General features: G+C 49.2%; 1 protein-coding gene across 1 annotated transcript in view; it reads left to right on the plus strand.

The window, feature by feature from the left end:
* Nucleotides 1–12,427, plus strand: part of LOC146869442 (E3 ubiquitin-protein ligase TRIM39-like) — a 109,378-nt gene extending 96,951 nt beyond the window's left edge. Inside the window, exon 4 of the mRNA XM_085599847.1 lies at nucleotides 8,303–12,427. Coding sequence (XP_085455973.1) covers nucleotides 8,303–8,826 — 524 coding nt within the window. The 3' untranslated portion in view covers nucleotides 8,827–12,427. The remainder of the gene's footprint in view (nucleotides 1–8,302) is intronic.
* The last annotated feature ends 3,735 nt before the right edge of the window (nucleotides 12,428–16,162 follow it).

Raw genomic sequence — 16,162 nt, forward strand, 5'->3', positions numbered from 1 at the left:
TTCTTTGTAACACACAATTCAGTGTACTGACCAGTACAGTACACCTTCTGGTAGCTCTGTCGCACTGTACCATCTAATACAGTGTGGGGACTACTACAGTTTACCTCCTAGTAGCTCCTCCACTCTGTATCATCTAATGCAGTGTACTGACTAGTAATGTGTACCTTCTAGTAGCTCTCCTACTCTACACCGTCCAATGCAGTGCACTGACTGGTACTGTATACCTTGGAGTAGCGTTGTCACTCTGTGCCATCTAATGCAGTATACTGACTACTACATTATACCTTCTAGTAGCTCTCTTACTCTGTACTATCTAATATAGAGTACTTACCGGTAATCTTCATTGCTCCGAGTATAGTCTTCCTCGCCACATGATTAACGAAGTGAGCTTCAGCTCCACATCAGAACCCCCCAAAGCAAAAGTTAGCCTCCCATGCCTCCCATCCCTTCCCAACATGGCCGACCCCTATCACCCCTGACCTCTATAAGAGGAGGGTTGGCCCAACCCTCAGCCTGAGAACTACCAAGCAGAAACATGAAGCCGATAGCAACACATGGAGGGAGAGATGGGAACTCATGCGGCTAGGAAGACTATACATGGAGTAATGAAGATTACTGGTAAGTAACCGGGGCATTATCTCCTCGTAAGTCTTCCTCGCCACTTGATTAACGAAGTGAGCACATACTAAAGCCAAGCGGCTTCAAGGAAACTCACAAGAAACCAATGGATCAGAAGGGGATGCCAACGAAGCAGGGCAAACCCAAAAACACAGAGGAGTGGAAGAAACCACCCAAGAGACAGGCAACTATGAGCAGGGAGAACCAGCCCGGGACAGAGAGACACCAGGAGGGGAGGGCCGAAAACCCAAAACCACTGAGACCCGAAGGGCTGCCAGAAAATCCGCCCGAACCAACGACTGAAAAAGGACAGAGAAGGAACGGAACCAGACCGTACGAAGCCAAAAGCAACAAACAAACCGGCACCACAACAGCAAGAGGCCGGCTGGCCCAAACTGCCAAGACTGCCCGACAGACAGTCAAAAGAGAGAGGGAAGCAAAAGCCACAGGCTCTGGAATCGAAGGAAAGAGGGCAACGCCACCACAGAGACAACAAGATGCCACAGCAGCCAAAAGACACAGTCTGACTCAAACACAGCAAAACAGCACGTTGGACCACCACACAGAGAGAACAGAAACCACTCCAAGTCCAGTGACCGGAGGGAAAGAAGGAAACAAAACCCACCAGGCCCGGCGGTCAACTGAGGAAACCGAAGGCAGAAGCCGTAGAACCAGACGCAACCAAGCAGACTGGCAGGAGCCGCAAGAACGGAGGGGAGCGCAGAAAGGAACCCAGAACCCCCTCCGACCCGCAAAACGGAATGCCAACAAAACACCATCAACACGGTGAAAAACAGGCAGGCCATGGACCCCATTGGCTCAAAGGACCCCCCCGGAAGGGAGCGCAACAAAAGCAAAGGCACAGGGCAAAACAGCCCCCGGTAGCCACAGGAAACAACCCCGAAGCAACCCGGCCACCAAAGCAGCCAACAGCGGAAAGCCTGCAAGGCCGCCCAAGGAGCCCTAAAATCAGAAAGGGCCAGGTCCATGGCTAAGCCACCAGAAAGGAAAGTGAATGCTCATCACAAGGCCACTATGCACAAGGAAGCATACAGCACTAGCAGCATGGGGAACGCTGGGTGAACAAGAGTGACATCTCAGCGCAGGGACCAAGCAACCTGTCCCTGTAATGGTTCACGTGTAGTGAACGAGCCGCCGAAGCGAGGACTCAGGAGGCCACAAAGCCAGCCACTGACCAGGCCCGACCCAGCTGAACAACTGAGAGCCACCAAGAAAAGGAGCGTACAGGGAGGTAAGGCCATAGGCAGAAACACACCAATGGCTAGAAGGAAAGAAGAGCTGGGCAAAACGACTCCGAAGCAATGCCAACACTTCCAGGGAGCAACCCCAAGCCAGCAGGTACCAGTACCTACCCCAGAGCCAGGTATAAAGAAGAAGAGGACAGAAAATCCGGACAGGAAGCAGAGGGCCCCGCAAAGGGGAAGGAAGAACCGGGAAAGCCCAGCCACCACGGACAATCAACACCCAAAGCGGCAGTAACCAAGGGAGAAGAACCCAGGCGAGCACCACCAACAGGTCAAATGCCCCGTCCAGGCCAAACAAGCCCAGAACCCGCGTAAGCAAATGGAGTGGAGGAAAGCGCCAAGCCTGAAGCCAGAACGAGGAAGCCAAAGACAGCCACCACCGAGGACCCAAACCGAGCCCTGACCAAAGGAAGCCAGCTGTCCATAGGAAGACGGAAGTCATGGGAGGAAAAAACCTGCACCAGAGAAACAACATGCAGAATACCCTTGGGAGAGAAACAGTCCAGATTGACCACCCCCGGACCCCAGCCAAGGCCAGAATAAATTGTCAAAGGAATGGCCAACAGAAGGTAGATGAGAAACCCGCCAACAGGGGGACCAACCGACCCCGCACAGACCGGGAACCCAAGCACGCCCCACAGGCCGGAAAAGACCACAACCACCTGGGAAGGGGACACCAGAAAAGGAAGACCTCAGGCCGCAACTGCATACAGGGCAGAAAGGGAGCTGCATGCCCGACCCGCGACCAAGAAAAGGGGAAAATCATGAACATCACCAACCCGGACCGAACCCGTGGAGCACAACCACGGGCATAACGGAACCATGGGCGGGACTAGAGAAAGTAAACCCAAGGGGAACATGTGAAGACGAGAATGCACCAGAACCCAGGACGGCCCAGCAGCACTGAGACCCACCGGATGGGACGAGCCCCCGAGAGAAGCAAAGCACCGCCTGCCAACAAGGCACAAGAACACCCGACACACATCCCGTGGAGGTCCCCGACCAAGGAAGACCACCACAACATGAAAACCAGGGGGGCAGAGAAAAAACCAAGGGGGACCGGCAGGAATCGGAAGAGCACCAAGACCCCACCGGGAAACAGGAAACGGACAAACAGCCCCCGCCGGAGAAGAACCTGGGAGACTGCCAAGATCGACAATGGGGTGGCGCGGCAGAAGGCAGGACCCACGGAGCCGCAACAGAGGCCACCCAGGACTTAAGGAGAGGCAACAGATGGCCCCCAACATAGCCCCAATGGCCAGGAGCCGAGGAGAAGCATGACACGGACAGGAGGCATAGCAGCTGCCTGCTGAGCCAGGAAGCAGGATGAGAAAGGGGCACCATGGACGCGGCCCGGACAGGAAAGAGCAAGCCTCCCAGGAGCAGAAGCAAAAGCCCGCATGAAGACCACAGTAGCAGCCCAGAGAAGGACGGACAGGCACCAACAGCAGCCCGCCCCCATCAGACATGCAGCAGCCAACAGCCCCCGGAATCCCCAGGAGGACGCCCAACCAGGGACCAACCAGGCCGCACAACAATGGCGAGCAGGTGGGAACAGGAGCATACAGGATGGAAGGACTGCAGACCCAAAGCCCGGAAGGGAAGAAAGAGCCAGCGACAAACACAGCAAACCAATTGAAGCCATGGCCCTGCGACATACCCCAAACGCCAGTAAAACACCAGGACATGAACTCACAAACCATAGGACAAATGGCCGAAATCTTTGGTCCCACCAGTACGCACATTGATAGCAAAATATACAGCGCTATCATTCAGTGCGTAACACTACCCTATGGAGTTCTCCTTGGCAACCCTAGAATAAAGAAAAGATGAGAAAACACCCAGAAGGGTCCAATGCTGTGTCATGCAGAGCACTTTACAGTGTGCGCACGGCTCCTGGATGTCGCTACAAAAATCCCTAATCCGCACTATACAATAGTCAGAAATGACCAGCAGGTAATAATACAAAGATTTATGCAACAAATGTAGTACGTAGCAGACCACCTCACATAAAGCACAGATTCGTAATTTAGCAGTAATTTCATTGCCGAGACTCAAACTGATTTCCCCAGCCTTAAGGTCAACCGCTCTAATCTTAAGGCCACATTATCTCTACTCCCCATTTACACACTACGCTTAGAAGCAGGTCCGTTAACACTAGTTATGATGGGGGAAACCAATGCACCCAGATTGGAAAAAGTTACCACAATCAACCAATGAAAGCTGTTAGGCAAACACAGACCTACCGTGCAACTGGTGTCTGAAACCCCTCTCGGAATATTAAAAGATATATATATATATACATAAATATCACACTCCCCCCAGAGTACCATGATCCCGTATAACAGCACTGGGTCACCACGACCCCAAAAAACAACGATATGCCAGAGTCTGAACCGTGACAGCAGCAGAAGAGCCAAGCAGAAGCGAGAGCTCCTACCATTACTTGCTCACTTTTCCTGCCATGTGAAACCTGGGATTTCAGTTTCACTGCGTGAGAATCACGTAGCGCGCATGCGTGTGTGCCAGACACCTCAAACAACATTTACACAACAGAAGCAACGGGTAGTAAGGAGAGAGAAACACAACTCACTACGTATGTAAAAGAATCAGAAAGAATCCCACTAAGGACTGGAGCCACGCAAAGGACACCAGTAAAGTACAAGCTGCACGCCCTCGGCCTGAGGAACGGATGAGTAATGCGGCATCATACAGGACAGGGATCGGCTGAGGCAACGGCCGCAGCGCGCGGCTCCGGGCTGAATGAAGCTGCTAGCTCCTAGCAACTCGCTCGCCCACTCCGGAGGAAGCTGCAGGGATCCAACCTGTCCAAAGGGACTACGCCCAGCAAGCAGACTATCGCGGCCAGGCCCATGAGTCCGGCTCCACATTAAGGAGCCGTAAATGGGATACGGGGCAAACCGCAAACCGAGGCCACTAGAGGTAGCGGAGCCCTGCAGCAGCCTGTGCCCCGCCACTCCCTGAGGACAGAAATAGTATAGTTTGTCCCGAAAAACCAAACAACCACGATGCGCGCCTGGGGACCGTAGAACAGGACCGCCGGGCGACCCCACCCCCACCTCACACACAAGCCCCAAGCCGCCCCAGCAATGGAAGACCCGGGGATGTCAAGAGCCTCACCAACAAAAGGAGCGCCACCAGGGAGGAGAGGGTGGGTGGGGGGGGAGAGGGTCCCGGGCACAAGTATAACCACCAAAACACTCTGCCCACACGGACGAGGGGAGAGGAAAAAAGGCCCCGAGGAAGAGCCCCAGCCCCCTCGTCCGTCCCCCTGTAAACCCTTGACTCACTAAAGCAGAGCCTAACTGGCCAAGACCTGACACCGGGGGAAGGAAAGAGGATGGTCCCAGAGTCCTAGGGCCCGCTAGAGCAGGGTCACCAACCAGGGACCCCAGTTCCAGCTACAGCAGGAACCACTTGCCTGAAACACGCTCTGGAGAATCTGCAGCACAGAACCAAAAAACAGGCTGAGGGTTGGGCTGGCCCTCCTCTTATAGAGGTCAGGGGTCATAGGGGCCGGCCATGTTGGGAAGGGATGGGAGGCGTGGGAGGTTAACTTTTGCTTTGGTGGGTTCTGGTGTGGAGCTGAAGCTCACTTCATTAATCATGTGGCGAGGAAGAGTTTTGAGGAGGTAATGACTAATACAGTATACCTTGGAGTACCCATCTTACAATGTACTATCTGATGCAGTCTACTGACTAGTACAATATTCCTTCTAGTAGCTCTGTTAATCTGTCCTATCTAATGCAGTGTACTGACAAGTACATTATACCTTGGTGTAGTTCTGTCACTCTGTGCAATCTAATGGAGTGTACTGAATAGTACAGTTTATCTTTTAGCAGCTCTGGTACTCTGTACTATCTAACACAGTGGAGAAGTGTGGCTCAATGGTTAGAGCGGCAGACCCTGATGCAGAAGTCTGGCCCAGGACCAGGGTTCAATTCCCGCCTCGGCGGGTCTTGGGCTCAATTTCCTCAGACCTGATAATTCTCGCCTCGGTGCCTATCCTAATCATGGGTCCCACTCTGCAACTCTGGGCAATAGCTTGCTTAATCTCCACAACGGCCCCAACAACGCTAGGATGCCTGGCCTCACCTTGGGGGTGCCCAGGAGTGGACACTTCACAGGGAAAGGCCAGGAAGGGTTCCTCAGCAGTATTCGTACAAGCGCCGAGATGCCTCCGGGTAGTCGTGTGCTATACAAGTACAATTTACATTTACATTACATTTACAGTGTACTGACTAGTACAGTACACCTTCTAGGAGTTCTATCGCTCTCTACCATCTAATGCAGTGTACTGACTAGTACAGTATACCTTCTACTCTGTCATTCTGTACCATCTAATGCAGTGTACTGTCTAGTACTGTTCCTTCTAGTAGCTGTTATTCTGTACTATTCAATGCAGTGTACGGACTAGTGCAGTATGCCTTGAAGTTGCTCTGTCACTCTGTAACATGCAATACAGTCCAGTGACAAATACAGTATGCCTTCTGGTACCTCTGTCACTCTACCATCTAATGCAGTGTACTGAGTAGTACTGTTTACCTTGGAGTAGCGTTGTCACTCTGTGACATCTAACGCAGTTTGCTGACTACTACAGTATACCTTCTAGTAGCTCCTTTGCTCTGTACCATCTAATATAGAGTACTGACTAGTACAATATACCTTGTTGAAACTCTGTCACTCTGTGCCATCTAATGCAGTGTGCGGACTAGTACTATATAACTTCTAGTTGCTCTCTCTGTCTGTACAATATTATACAGTGTACTGACTAGAACTGTTTACCTTGTAGTAGCTCTGTCACTCTGTACCATCTAATGCTGTGTACTGACTAGTACAATATACGTTCCAGTACCTCTGTCACTCTGTACCATGCAGTGTTGTGTACTGCCTAGTACTGTACACCTTGGAGTAGCTCTGTGCCTCTCTGTCATATAACACAGTGCACGGACTACCTTGGAATAAGTCTGTCACTCTGTACTGTCTAATTCGGTGTACTGTCTAGTGCAATTTAACTTGGACTAGGTCTGTCTCTCTGTACCATAAATTGCAGTGTATTGACTAGTGCAGTACACTTCAGTACCTCTGTTACTCTGTGCCATCTAATTCAGTGTACTGACAAGTACTGTATACCTTCTAGTAGCTCTCCTACTCTACACCATCCAATGCAGTGTCCTGGCTAGTACGATACCTTGGGGTAGCTCTGTCACTCTGTACCATCTAATGGGGTGTACTGACTAGTACAGTGGACCTTCTAGTAGCTCTGTCATTCCGTACCTTATAATACAGTATACTGACTAGTACAGTACACTTCAGTACCTCTGGTGCTCTCTGCCATCTAATGCAGTGTACTGACTAGTACTGTATACCTTGGAGTAACTCTGTACCATCTAATGTGGTGTACTGTCTAGTACAATATACCTTGGAATAGGTCTGCCACTATGTACCATCTAGTGGAGTGTACTGACTAGTACTGTACACTTCTAGTACCTCTATCACTCAGTGCCATCCAATGCAGTGTACTGACTAGTACAGTACACCTTCGAGTTGCTCTTTCACTCAGAGCCATACATTACAGTGTACTGACTAGTACAATATACCTTAGAGTAGCTGTGTCACTCTGTACCATCTAATACATTGTACTGATTAGTACTGTATACCTCGGAGTAGCTCTGTTACTCTTTGCCATCTCATGCAGTGTACTGACTAGTACTGTATGACTTCTAGTAGCTCTCTCACTCTGTACAATCTAATAGTGTGTTCTCACTAGTACTGTTGTCCTTGTAGTTGCTGTTTCACACTGTACTATCTAATGCACCACTGTACTGAGTAGTACTGTATACCTTAGAGTAGCTCTGTTACTTTGTACTATCTATTATAGAGTACTGACTAGTACAGTATGCCTTGGAGTAGCTGTCACTCTGTACCATCTTATGAAGTGGAGTAGCTAGTACAGTGCCCTACCTGCTGTCCTCTCTATGTAGTGCTGTTTGGTGTAGTGTGTGCTCTAGATGAATGCGCGCTTTAGTGTAGTGAGCGGTCTAGTGCCGCCCTCTTTAGTGTAGTGAGCAGTCTAGTGCCACATGCTTTAGTGTAGTGAGCAGTCTAGTGCCGCTCGCTTTAGTGTAGTGAGCAGTCTAGTGCCGCCCTCTTTAGTGTAGTGAGCAGTCTAGTGCCACATGCTTTAGTGTAGTGAGCAGTCTAGTGCCGCTCGCTTTAGTGTAGTGAGCAGTCTAGTGCTGTGTGCTTTAGTGTAGTGAGCAGTCTAGTGCCGTGCTCTCTAGCGCCGCGTGCTCCTTCCAAATGTGGTGTACATTAATCATATGTAAAACAGAAGCAGTAATTACAGCCTTTCTTTGTGTCGTTAAATCTCTAATTGTGAATCTCTTCTCTGCAGTGATGGTGACTCTGGATCCTGACACGGCTCATCCTGAGCTCCTCCTGTCTGAGGGGGGGCGACGTGTGAGAGAGACGGGCACAGCACAGCCCCTGCCGGACACCCCCAAGAGATTCACCCACTACTTCTGTGTGCTGGGGAGCGAGGGGTTCACCTCCGGCAGACATTACTGGGAGGTGCAGCTGCTGCAGGAGGGGGGAGGGTGGCGTGTGGGGGTCACAGCAGAGTCTGTGAACAGGAAGGGAGACATCACATGGTCACCTGAGGGGGGAGTCTGGACTGTGCGGTGGTGTAATGGTCAGTACTCGGCTCTCACCTCGCCTCCGACCCCTCTGTCCCCTCGTGAGAAGCCCCTGAAGCTCGGGGTGTATCTGGACTACGAGGGGGGGCGGTTGTCCCTGTACAATGCTGACTCCATGGAGCTTCTCTACTCCTTCCCGCGGGCGCCCTTCACGCAGAGGCTCTTCCCCATCTTCTGTCTCGGTCTCTACTACGGAGGAGGAGCGGAGCTGAGGCTGGTGTGAGCCCCCCCCCCTCAACTGTCATCCACGGTTTAAACCCCAACATTCCAAAGAATCTTCAAACACCAACATTCCAAAGGACCTTCTTCACAAGGACCCTCTCACCTGTTGCCATGACAACCAGAAGCCTCACGTGAAACTATGTATCTCTTTCCCTTGTACCTTTTTAAAACGAGGGCAGACAATGTTTGCCGTGTGAATCATCCACCAAACTGCATGTAACATATGATAAAGTCGCTGCAGAATTAAACAAGCCAGCAGGTCTCGCATTTAGGAGCTTGTAAGTGTTTAAGTATGTTGTAGAGCAGTGTGGCTGCTGTGCTCCGTACTGCAAACTTGGGGGCAGATTTACAAGCCCCTTGCGCCTCATTTACGCCTCCGTTGCGTCACGGTGCTGGGTACTTACATCTGGGAAATGCGTCACGTTGTAAAGCCCTGCGCCACATGTAGGCGTTCCTGCGCAGGGGGGGGCGTTCCAGCGCAGGAACGCCTCCTAAACGTGGCTGAGTGAAATCTGCAAGACTTTTAGGCCCATGATGCGCCAAAGTTCCCCTTACATTTTTATTGTCGCCTGAAAACGTATGAACACACAAGGACATGTTCTTTGCAGCAGGCATCTTAATCCTCTGCACTACTTTAGCATGAGTGAAAGCAGCCGCTAGAAAAAACTCTGATTTCTCTCCCGCAGACACATTATTTGCCAAGGTTAACTTTACATTTTTATTGTCGCCTGAAAACCTCTGAACACACAAGAAAATGTTCATTGCAGCTGGCATCTTAATCCTTTATGAAACTTTAGCTCGAGTAGAAACAGCCACTGGATAAAACTCCGATCTGTCTCCTGCAGGAACATTAATCGCCAAAGTTACCGTTGCATTTTTATTGTTGCCTAAAAACTTACAGACACACAAGGACATGTTCTTTGCAGCAGGCATCTGAATCCTCTGTGATCCTTTTGCATCAGTGGAAACAGCCACTAGATAAAACTTCCATTTCCGTCCTGCAGGAACCTTAATCGCCAAAGTTACTTTTACATTTTTATTGTTGCCTGAAAACCTCTGAACAGACAAGGACATGTTCTTTGCAGCAGGCATCTTAATCCTCTGTGCTCCTTCAGCATGAGTGGAAACAGCCACTAGATAAAACTCCCATCTCTTTCCTGCAGCAACTTTAATCGCCAAAGTTACCTTAACATTTTTATTGTTGCCTGAAAACCTCTGAACAGACAAGTACATGTTCTTTGCAGCAGGCATCTTAATCCTCTGCACTACTGAAGCATGAGTGGAAACAGTCACTAGATAAAACTCCGATCTCTCGCCCGCAGATACATTATTTGCCAAGGTTAACTTTACATTTTTATTGTCGCCTGAAAACCTCTGAACACACAAGGAAATGTTCTTTGCAGCAGGCACCCTTATCTTCTGCGCTACTTTAACATTAATGGAAACAGCCACTAGATAAAACTTCCATCTCTCTCCAGCAGGAACCTTAATCACAAAAGTTACCTTTACATTTTTATTGTTGCCTAAAAACCTCTGAACACACAAGGACATGTTCTTTGCAGCAGGTATCTTAATCCTCTGCGCTACTTTAGTATGAGTGGAAACAGCCACTAGATAAAACTTCCATTTCCATCCTGCAGGAACCTTAATCGCCAAAGTTACCTTTACATTTTTATTGTTTCCTGAAAAGTTCTGAACACACAAAAGCATGTTCTTTGCAACAGGTATCTTACTCCTCTGTGGTACTTCAGCATCACTGGGAACAGCCACTATATTAAACTCCCATCTCTCTCCATCAGGAACATTAAACGCCAAAGTTCCCTTTAAATTTTTACTGTCGCCTGAAAACGTATGAACACACAAGGACATGTTCTTTGCAGCAGGCATCTTAATCATCTGCACTACTTTAGCATGAGTGGACTCAGCCACTAGAAAAAACTCTGATCTCTCTCCCGCAGACACATTATTTGCCAAGGTTAACTTTACATTTTTATTGTTGCCTGAAAACCTATGAACACACAAGGAAATGTTCTTTGCAGCAGGCATCTTAATCCTCTGCAAAACTTTAGCTTGAGTGGAAACAGCCACTGGATAAAACTCCGATCTATCTTCTGCAGGAACATTAACACAGTTACCTTTACATTTTTATTGTTGCCTAAAAATTTACAGACACACAAGGACATTTTCTTTGCAGCAGGCATCTTAATCCTCTGCGCTACTTTAGCATCAATGGAAACAGCCACTAGATAAAAGTCCGATCTATCTCCAGCTGGAACATTGATAGCCAAAATTACATTTACATTTTTATTATTGCATAAAACTCCCATCTCTCTCCAGCATAAACATTAAACGCTAAAGTAACTTTAAACATTTTTATTGTTGCTTTAAAACCTCTGAACACACAAAAGCATGTTCTTTGTAGCTGGCATCTTAATCCTCTGCGCTACTTTAGCTTGAGTGGAAAAAGCCACTAGATAAAACTTAAATCTCTCTCCAACAGGAACATTAATCGCCAATGTTACCTTTACATTTTTATTGTTGCCTGTAAACCTCTGAACACACAAGGACATGTTCTTTGTAGAAGGCATGCATCTTAATCCTCAGCGCTACTTTAGCATCACTGGAAACAGCCACTAATTTAAACTCCCATCTCCCTCCAGCAGGAACGTTAATCGCCAAAGTTCCCTGTACAGTTTTATTGTCGCCTGAATACGTATAAACACACAAGGACATGTTCTTTACAGCCTGGATCTTAATCCTCTGCACTACTTCAGCATGAGTGGAAACGGGCACTAGATAAAACTTCCATCTCTCTCCAGCAGGAACATCAGTCGCCAAAGTTACCTTTACATTTTTATTGTTGCCTAAAAACTTACAGACACACAAGGCTCTTTGCAGCAGGCACCTTAATCCTCTGCGCTACTTTAACATTAATGGATACAGCCACTAGATAAAACTCCCATTCCTCTCCAGCAGGAACATTAATCTCCAAAGTTACCTTTACATTTTTATTGTCGCCTGGAAACCTCTCGATACACAAGGACATGTTCTTTGCAGCAGGCATCTTAATCCTCTGCGCTACTTTATCCTGCACAGGGAGGGTGGCCTGCTCTTTTTGCAGCCCCCTCGACCCCCGGTGTGCAGCTGCTCTGTTTCTGCTGGGTTTGCTCTGCTCTTTCACGTGGTGGGTGACGGCCTCATTGTTCATGCGGCTCATTTTACTGTTAGTCTGTGGGCTCCCCTCCATTTTGTGCTCCCCTCTCTCTCCACTCGTAACTGGTGGTTTTTCACAAGATGGCCTTTTAAATCCCATAATAGTCATGTTCACAAGACACTCGTAATACAATTCTCCATGGAAAGGGAGGTAGGACTGTCTCCATCACTTCTGTTTGACCGAGGGCTCCCCTCCATTTTGTGTGCCTCTCTCTTTTCACTTTCACTGGTGGTTTCACAAGATGGCCTCTTTATTCCCACAGTAGTCATGGACACAAGTCACCACTAATAACCTCTAAGGAAACGGAAGTTGGACTGAATTTTTGCTACTTGATCAAGGACTACAATTTGGGACAATAATAAAAAAAAAAAAAAAAAACGTTATCCTACTCACATTGGTCTTGATGTTGCGAACTCGGTGTTGATGTTTTTCGGTGTTAATAGTTTTTTGAGCACTATCCCATTACCTGTTTGGTGTTCCTACATTGGATGTTTTTAATACTTTGACTTTACCTATGTGCCTACATTGGATGTTTTTTTTTGTCTTTTTTTTACTTTGACTTTGCCTTTCTCCCATTACCCGGCTTGGTCTTTCCCCCCTTCGAATATCTCCTTATTCCAGAACCTCGCCCCATATTGCGCTTTTCCTCTGCACCCGTCCTTGTCCTGCCTCCATCCTGTCCTTGCCTCCATTCTTACTGTACATTGCACCATGTCTTCCCCGAAGCCCCCCGCCCCTTACCCCCGGATCCTGCCCTCTCTAGACAGGGCCCTATCTCTTGGAGCAATTCATATCTGTCCAACCTTTCATAATACGCTAAGAAAAATTTCAACCGCAAATTACTGAAGCTTCACCCTGAAACGCTATCAGCTGATACCTACCACAGCCTCTCTCGTCCAATGAAAACTGATTTTATTTTCCACTCCAAACGCACCACTAAATAGAAAAACACTTTCCTTCTCCACCTTTCTATCACCAAATCTATCAAAATCCCATACGGAATAAAACTGTTGACTTCCCCTTCCCCCACCTTCAAGGGGGAAATCGATATTTACATATTCAGAACAGGCAACATCCTCATTCAAGCATCTGATATCCACCTCAACATTTGAGACAGACATTTCAGTACCTTGGCCTATCAAATCTCCCAATTGACTCATCATCCCTCAATAACTCAACTGCCCTGCACCCATGAATCTTTACCCTCTACCTCCGTTCAGGCCCATCTCCCCCTCTCCATCTCTTCTACTACCTGCCTGCCTCCCCTTGGGACTCCCTCCGCTCTCGCTTCCATGTCTTATTCTCCGGCTCCTACTCTTAACATCGATCGAACCCCGCCTGTCCCGCCACCATCCCTGACTCTCCCTCACACTCCTTTCTTACTCATTTGCCCCCTCTTGGGTTTCATTCTACTCTCCCCTCTAGGTTTAATTCTCTGACGCCCATTCTTATCAATGACCGATCCCCTCCTCTCCCTTCCCTCTTCCCAGATGCTCCCTCCTACTCTCTTCCTACGCACTCTCCTCCCGTGGGATCACCTTATGCACTCTCCTCTTTGTACAATTCTACCAACTTCTAATGACTTCCTTCCTAAGCAATCTGATGTGGTTTACCCCTGCATCCCATGACGCTCTCATCTCTAATATTGACTTGATCTCCCTGACCATCATCGTCCCCATTGACTGGTCCGACCACCATCTCATTCTGTTCGAAATCACAACCAGCATCCCTCTCCCCACATATGTTAACAACAAACCTAAGATATGGTCCAGAAACCTTACGCAAGTCCCTCAAAGTGAACTCGAGTCTAAACTTCAAGCTCAACTTCAACTCATCCCTCCCTCCCAAAACGCTAATGAGCTGACTGAACATTTCGAAAAGGCCATGGGCGATGTCCTGGATCAAGTCGCCCCACTCAAACTTAAACAACAAAGGACAATCCGATCTAAATCTTGGTTCAATCCCGAACTTAATCAGGAAAGAAGACAACTCCGACTATCTGAAAAATCTTGGAGACAACACCCCTCGCCCTCTCATCCCGCCCGCCTCAAAGAAGACAACCCCGACTATCTGAAAGATCTTGGAGACAACACCCGTCGCCCTCTCATCCCGCCCTCCTCAAAGAAGACAACTCTGACCATCTGAAAGATCTTGGAGACAACACCACTCGCCCTCCACAAAGAAGACAACTCCGACTATCTGAAAGATCTTGGAGACAACACCCCTCGCCCTCACATCCCTCCCTCCTCAAAGAAGGCAACTCCGACTATCTGAAAGATCTTGGAGACAACACCCCTCGCTCGCCCTCTCATCCCGCCCTCCTCAAAGAAGACAACTCTGACTATCTGAAAGATCTTGGAGACAACACCCCTCTGCATCTCATCTCGCCCTCCTCAGATTGACAAGAGCAACCTATAAGAAGCACATTTTCAATGAACAGGCTTCTGTCATCGCACGCAACTCGATCGTGCAAAAAACAGGCCCAGAGAACTCTTCAACATAGTCAGAAGACAAACGTCCTCTACCCCTCCAGAGCTGACAGAATCAATTGAAAGAGGTGAGGAAATTGCCAATTTCTTTTCGGAAAAAATTATCAAAATTGATCAATCCTTCATTCCAACTCCGGCCCTGCCCAGCCCCCGATGGGACATTGACTTTCCTCCGCTCTCGACACCGTCCCTCCCGCCTAATCTGCCCACTCAACTACCCTCTCCGACAATTTCTAGTGATTTCCTTTCCAACTTGCAACTGAAAAATAACGCCTCCAGGTCTAATTTCCATCCTATGACTGAGCTCGAAGTCTTTAATATCATTTCAAAATTAAAGCCGACCTCGCTCACCAAAGATCCTCTCCCATCTACCCTAGTTCACAACCTCAACCACATTATCGCCCCATCTCCAACCTCCCACTACTAGCTAAAACCCTATAAAAATGCGCCTTACTTCCATTGGATAACCATATAAGCAATTTCAACTTACTTGACTCCCTTCAATCTGGCTTCAGGAAAGGCTGCAGCGGAGAAACCGCCATGCTCAACCTTGTTGATGACATTCAAAGCTCTCTTGACCATGGTGAGGCTTGCCTTCTTATCCTCCTTGACCTCTCTGCAGCATTCGATACAGTCGATCATCCTTCCTTACTTGAATCACTCAAAGCTCGCTCTGGCCTTAATGGCTTGGTCCTTAAATGGTTCACTTCCTGCCTCAAGCACAGAACACAACAAATAAAAATCAACGCCTGCCTCTCCAATCCTACCCCCGTGCCCCTGGGTGTCCCCCAGGGATCAGTACTCTCCCCCTCTCTCTTCAACCTCTTTATGGAACCCCTTACTCTCATCCTGAAACAAGCTGGAATCAACTATCACCTCTATGCTGATGACACCCAACTCTACTATAAGATCAAACCCCACTCTGATGTTCGTCACTTAAATAACACACCGAGCAAGATTCAATCCTGGTTCAACTCCAACCGTCTTAAACTGAACCCTAACAAAACGGAAATCATTCTTTTCTCTCCTAAAAGCAACCATCTCGGGGGGCGTGGCTTGGCAAGCCAACATGGTGGACATGCGTTGAGCTCGCTCCGCACCGCCCGGTAACAATATCCTTCCCGAAATCCTGCCCACCCGATCCCGTGCCGAAATCCGGCTGGCTGGAGGAGCGACAGACCGGTGCCCCCCTGCCGAGCGGCCCGGCGAGCGAAACGGGGCTCGGACACCAACGGTATCGGGGCAGACATCCTGCGGCCCAGTGCGGCCTATTGACGTAGAGGAGGCGGCGCCCTTGTGTGGCAGAGGCGGCGGCGGAGCCGACATCGCAGGAGGCCTCCGTGGAGCTCCGTGCAGGGCCTGGGAGATCGAGGTGACTGGTGTCGCTTGAGAGAGGCCGCGGCGATCCGAGAAGGATGGTGACGTTCTGGTGAGTGCTGCCGGAGGGGCGAAGATCCTTCCCCGTGCCACCTGTCCCCAGCGGCGCCCAGAGGAGGAGGGGACGCACCGTCGGAATTGGAGGCGCCGCATCTGGGGACCCGGAGGAGAGTGGCGGCGGGGCCTCGGCTGCCTTGCTTGGGTCCGGCGCGGTGGGTGCAGAGGGAGCCCCCCCCCATGAGACTATAACCACTGGA

Source organism: Triturus cristatus, chromosome 1_1 (assembly GCF_964204655.1).
Source record: "Triturus cristatus chromosome 1_1, aTriCri1.1, whole genome shotgun sequence".
Taxonomy (NCBI): domain Eukaryota; kingdom Metazoa; phylum Chordata; class Amphibia; order Caudata; family Salamandridae; genus Triturus; species Triturus cristatus.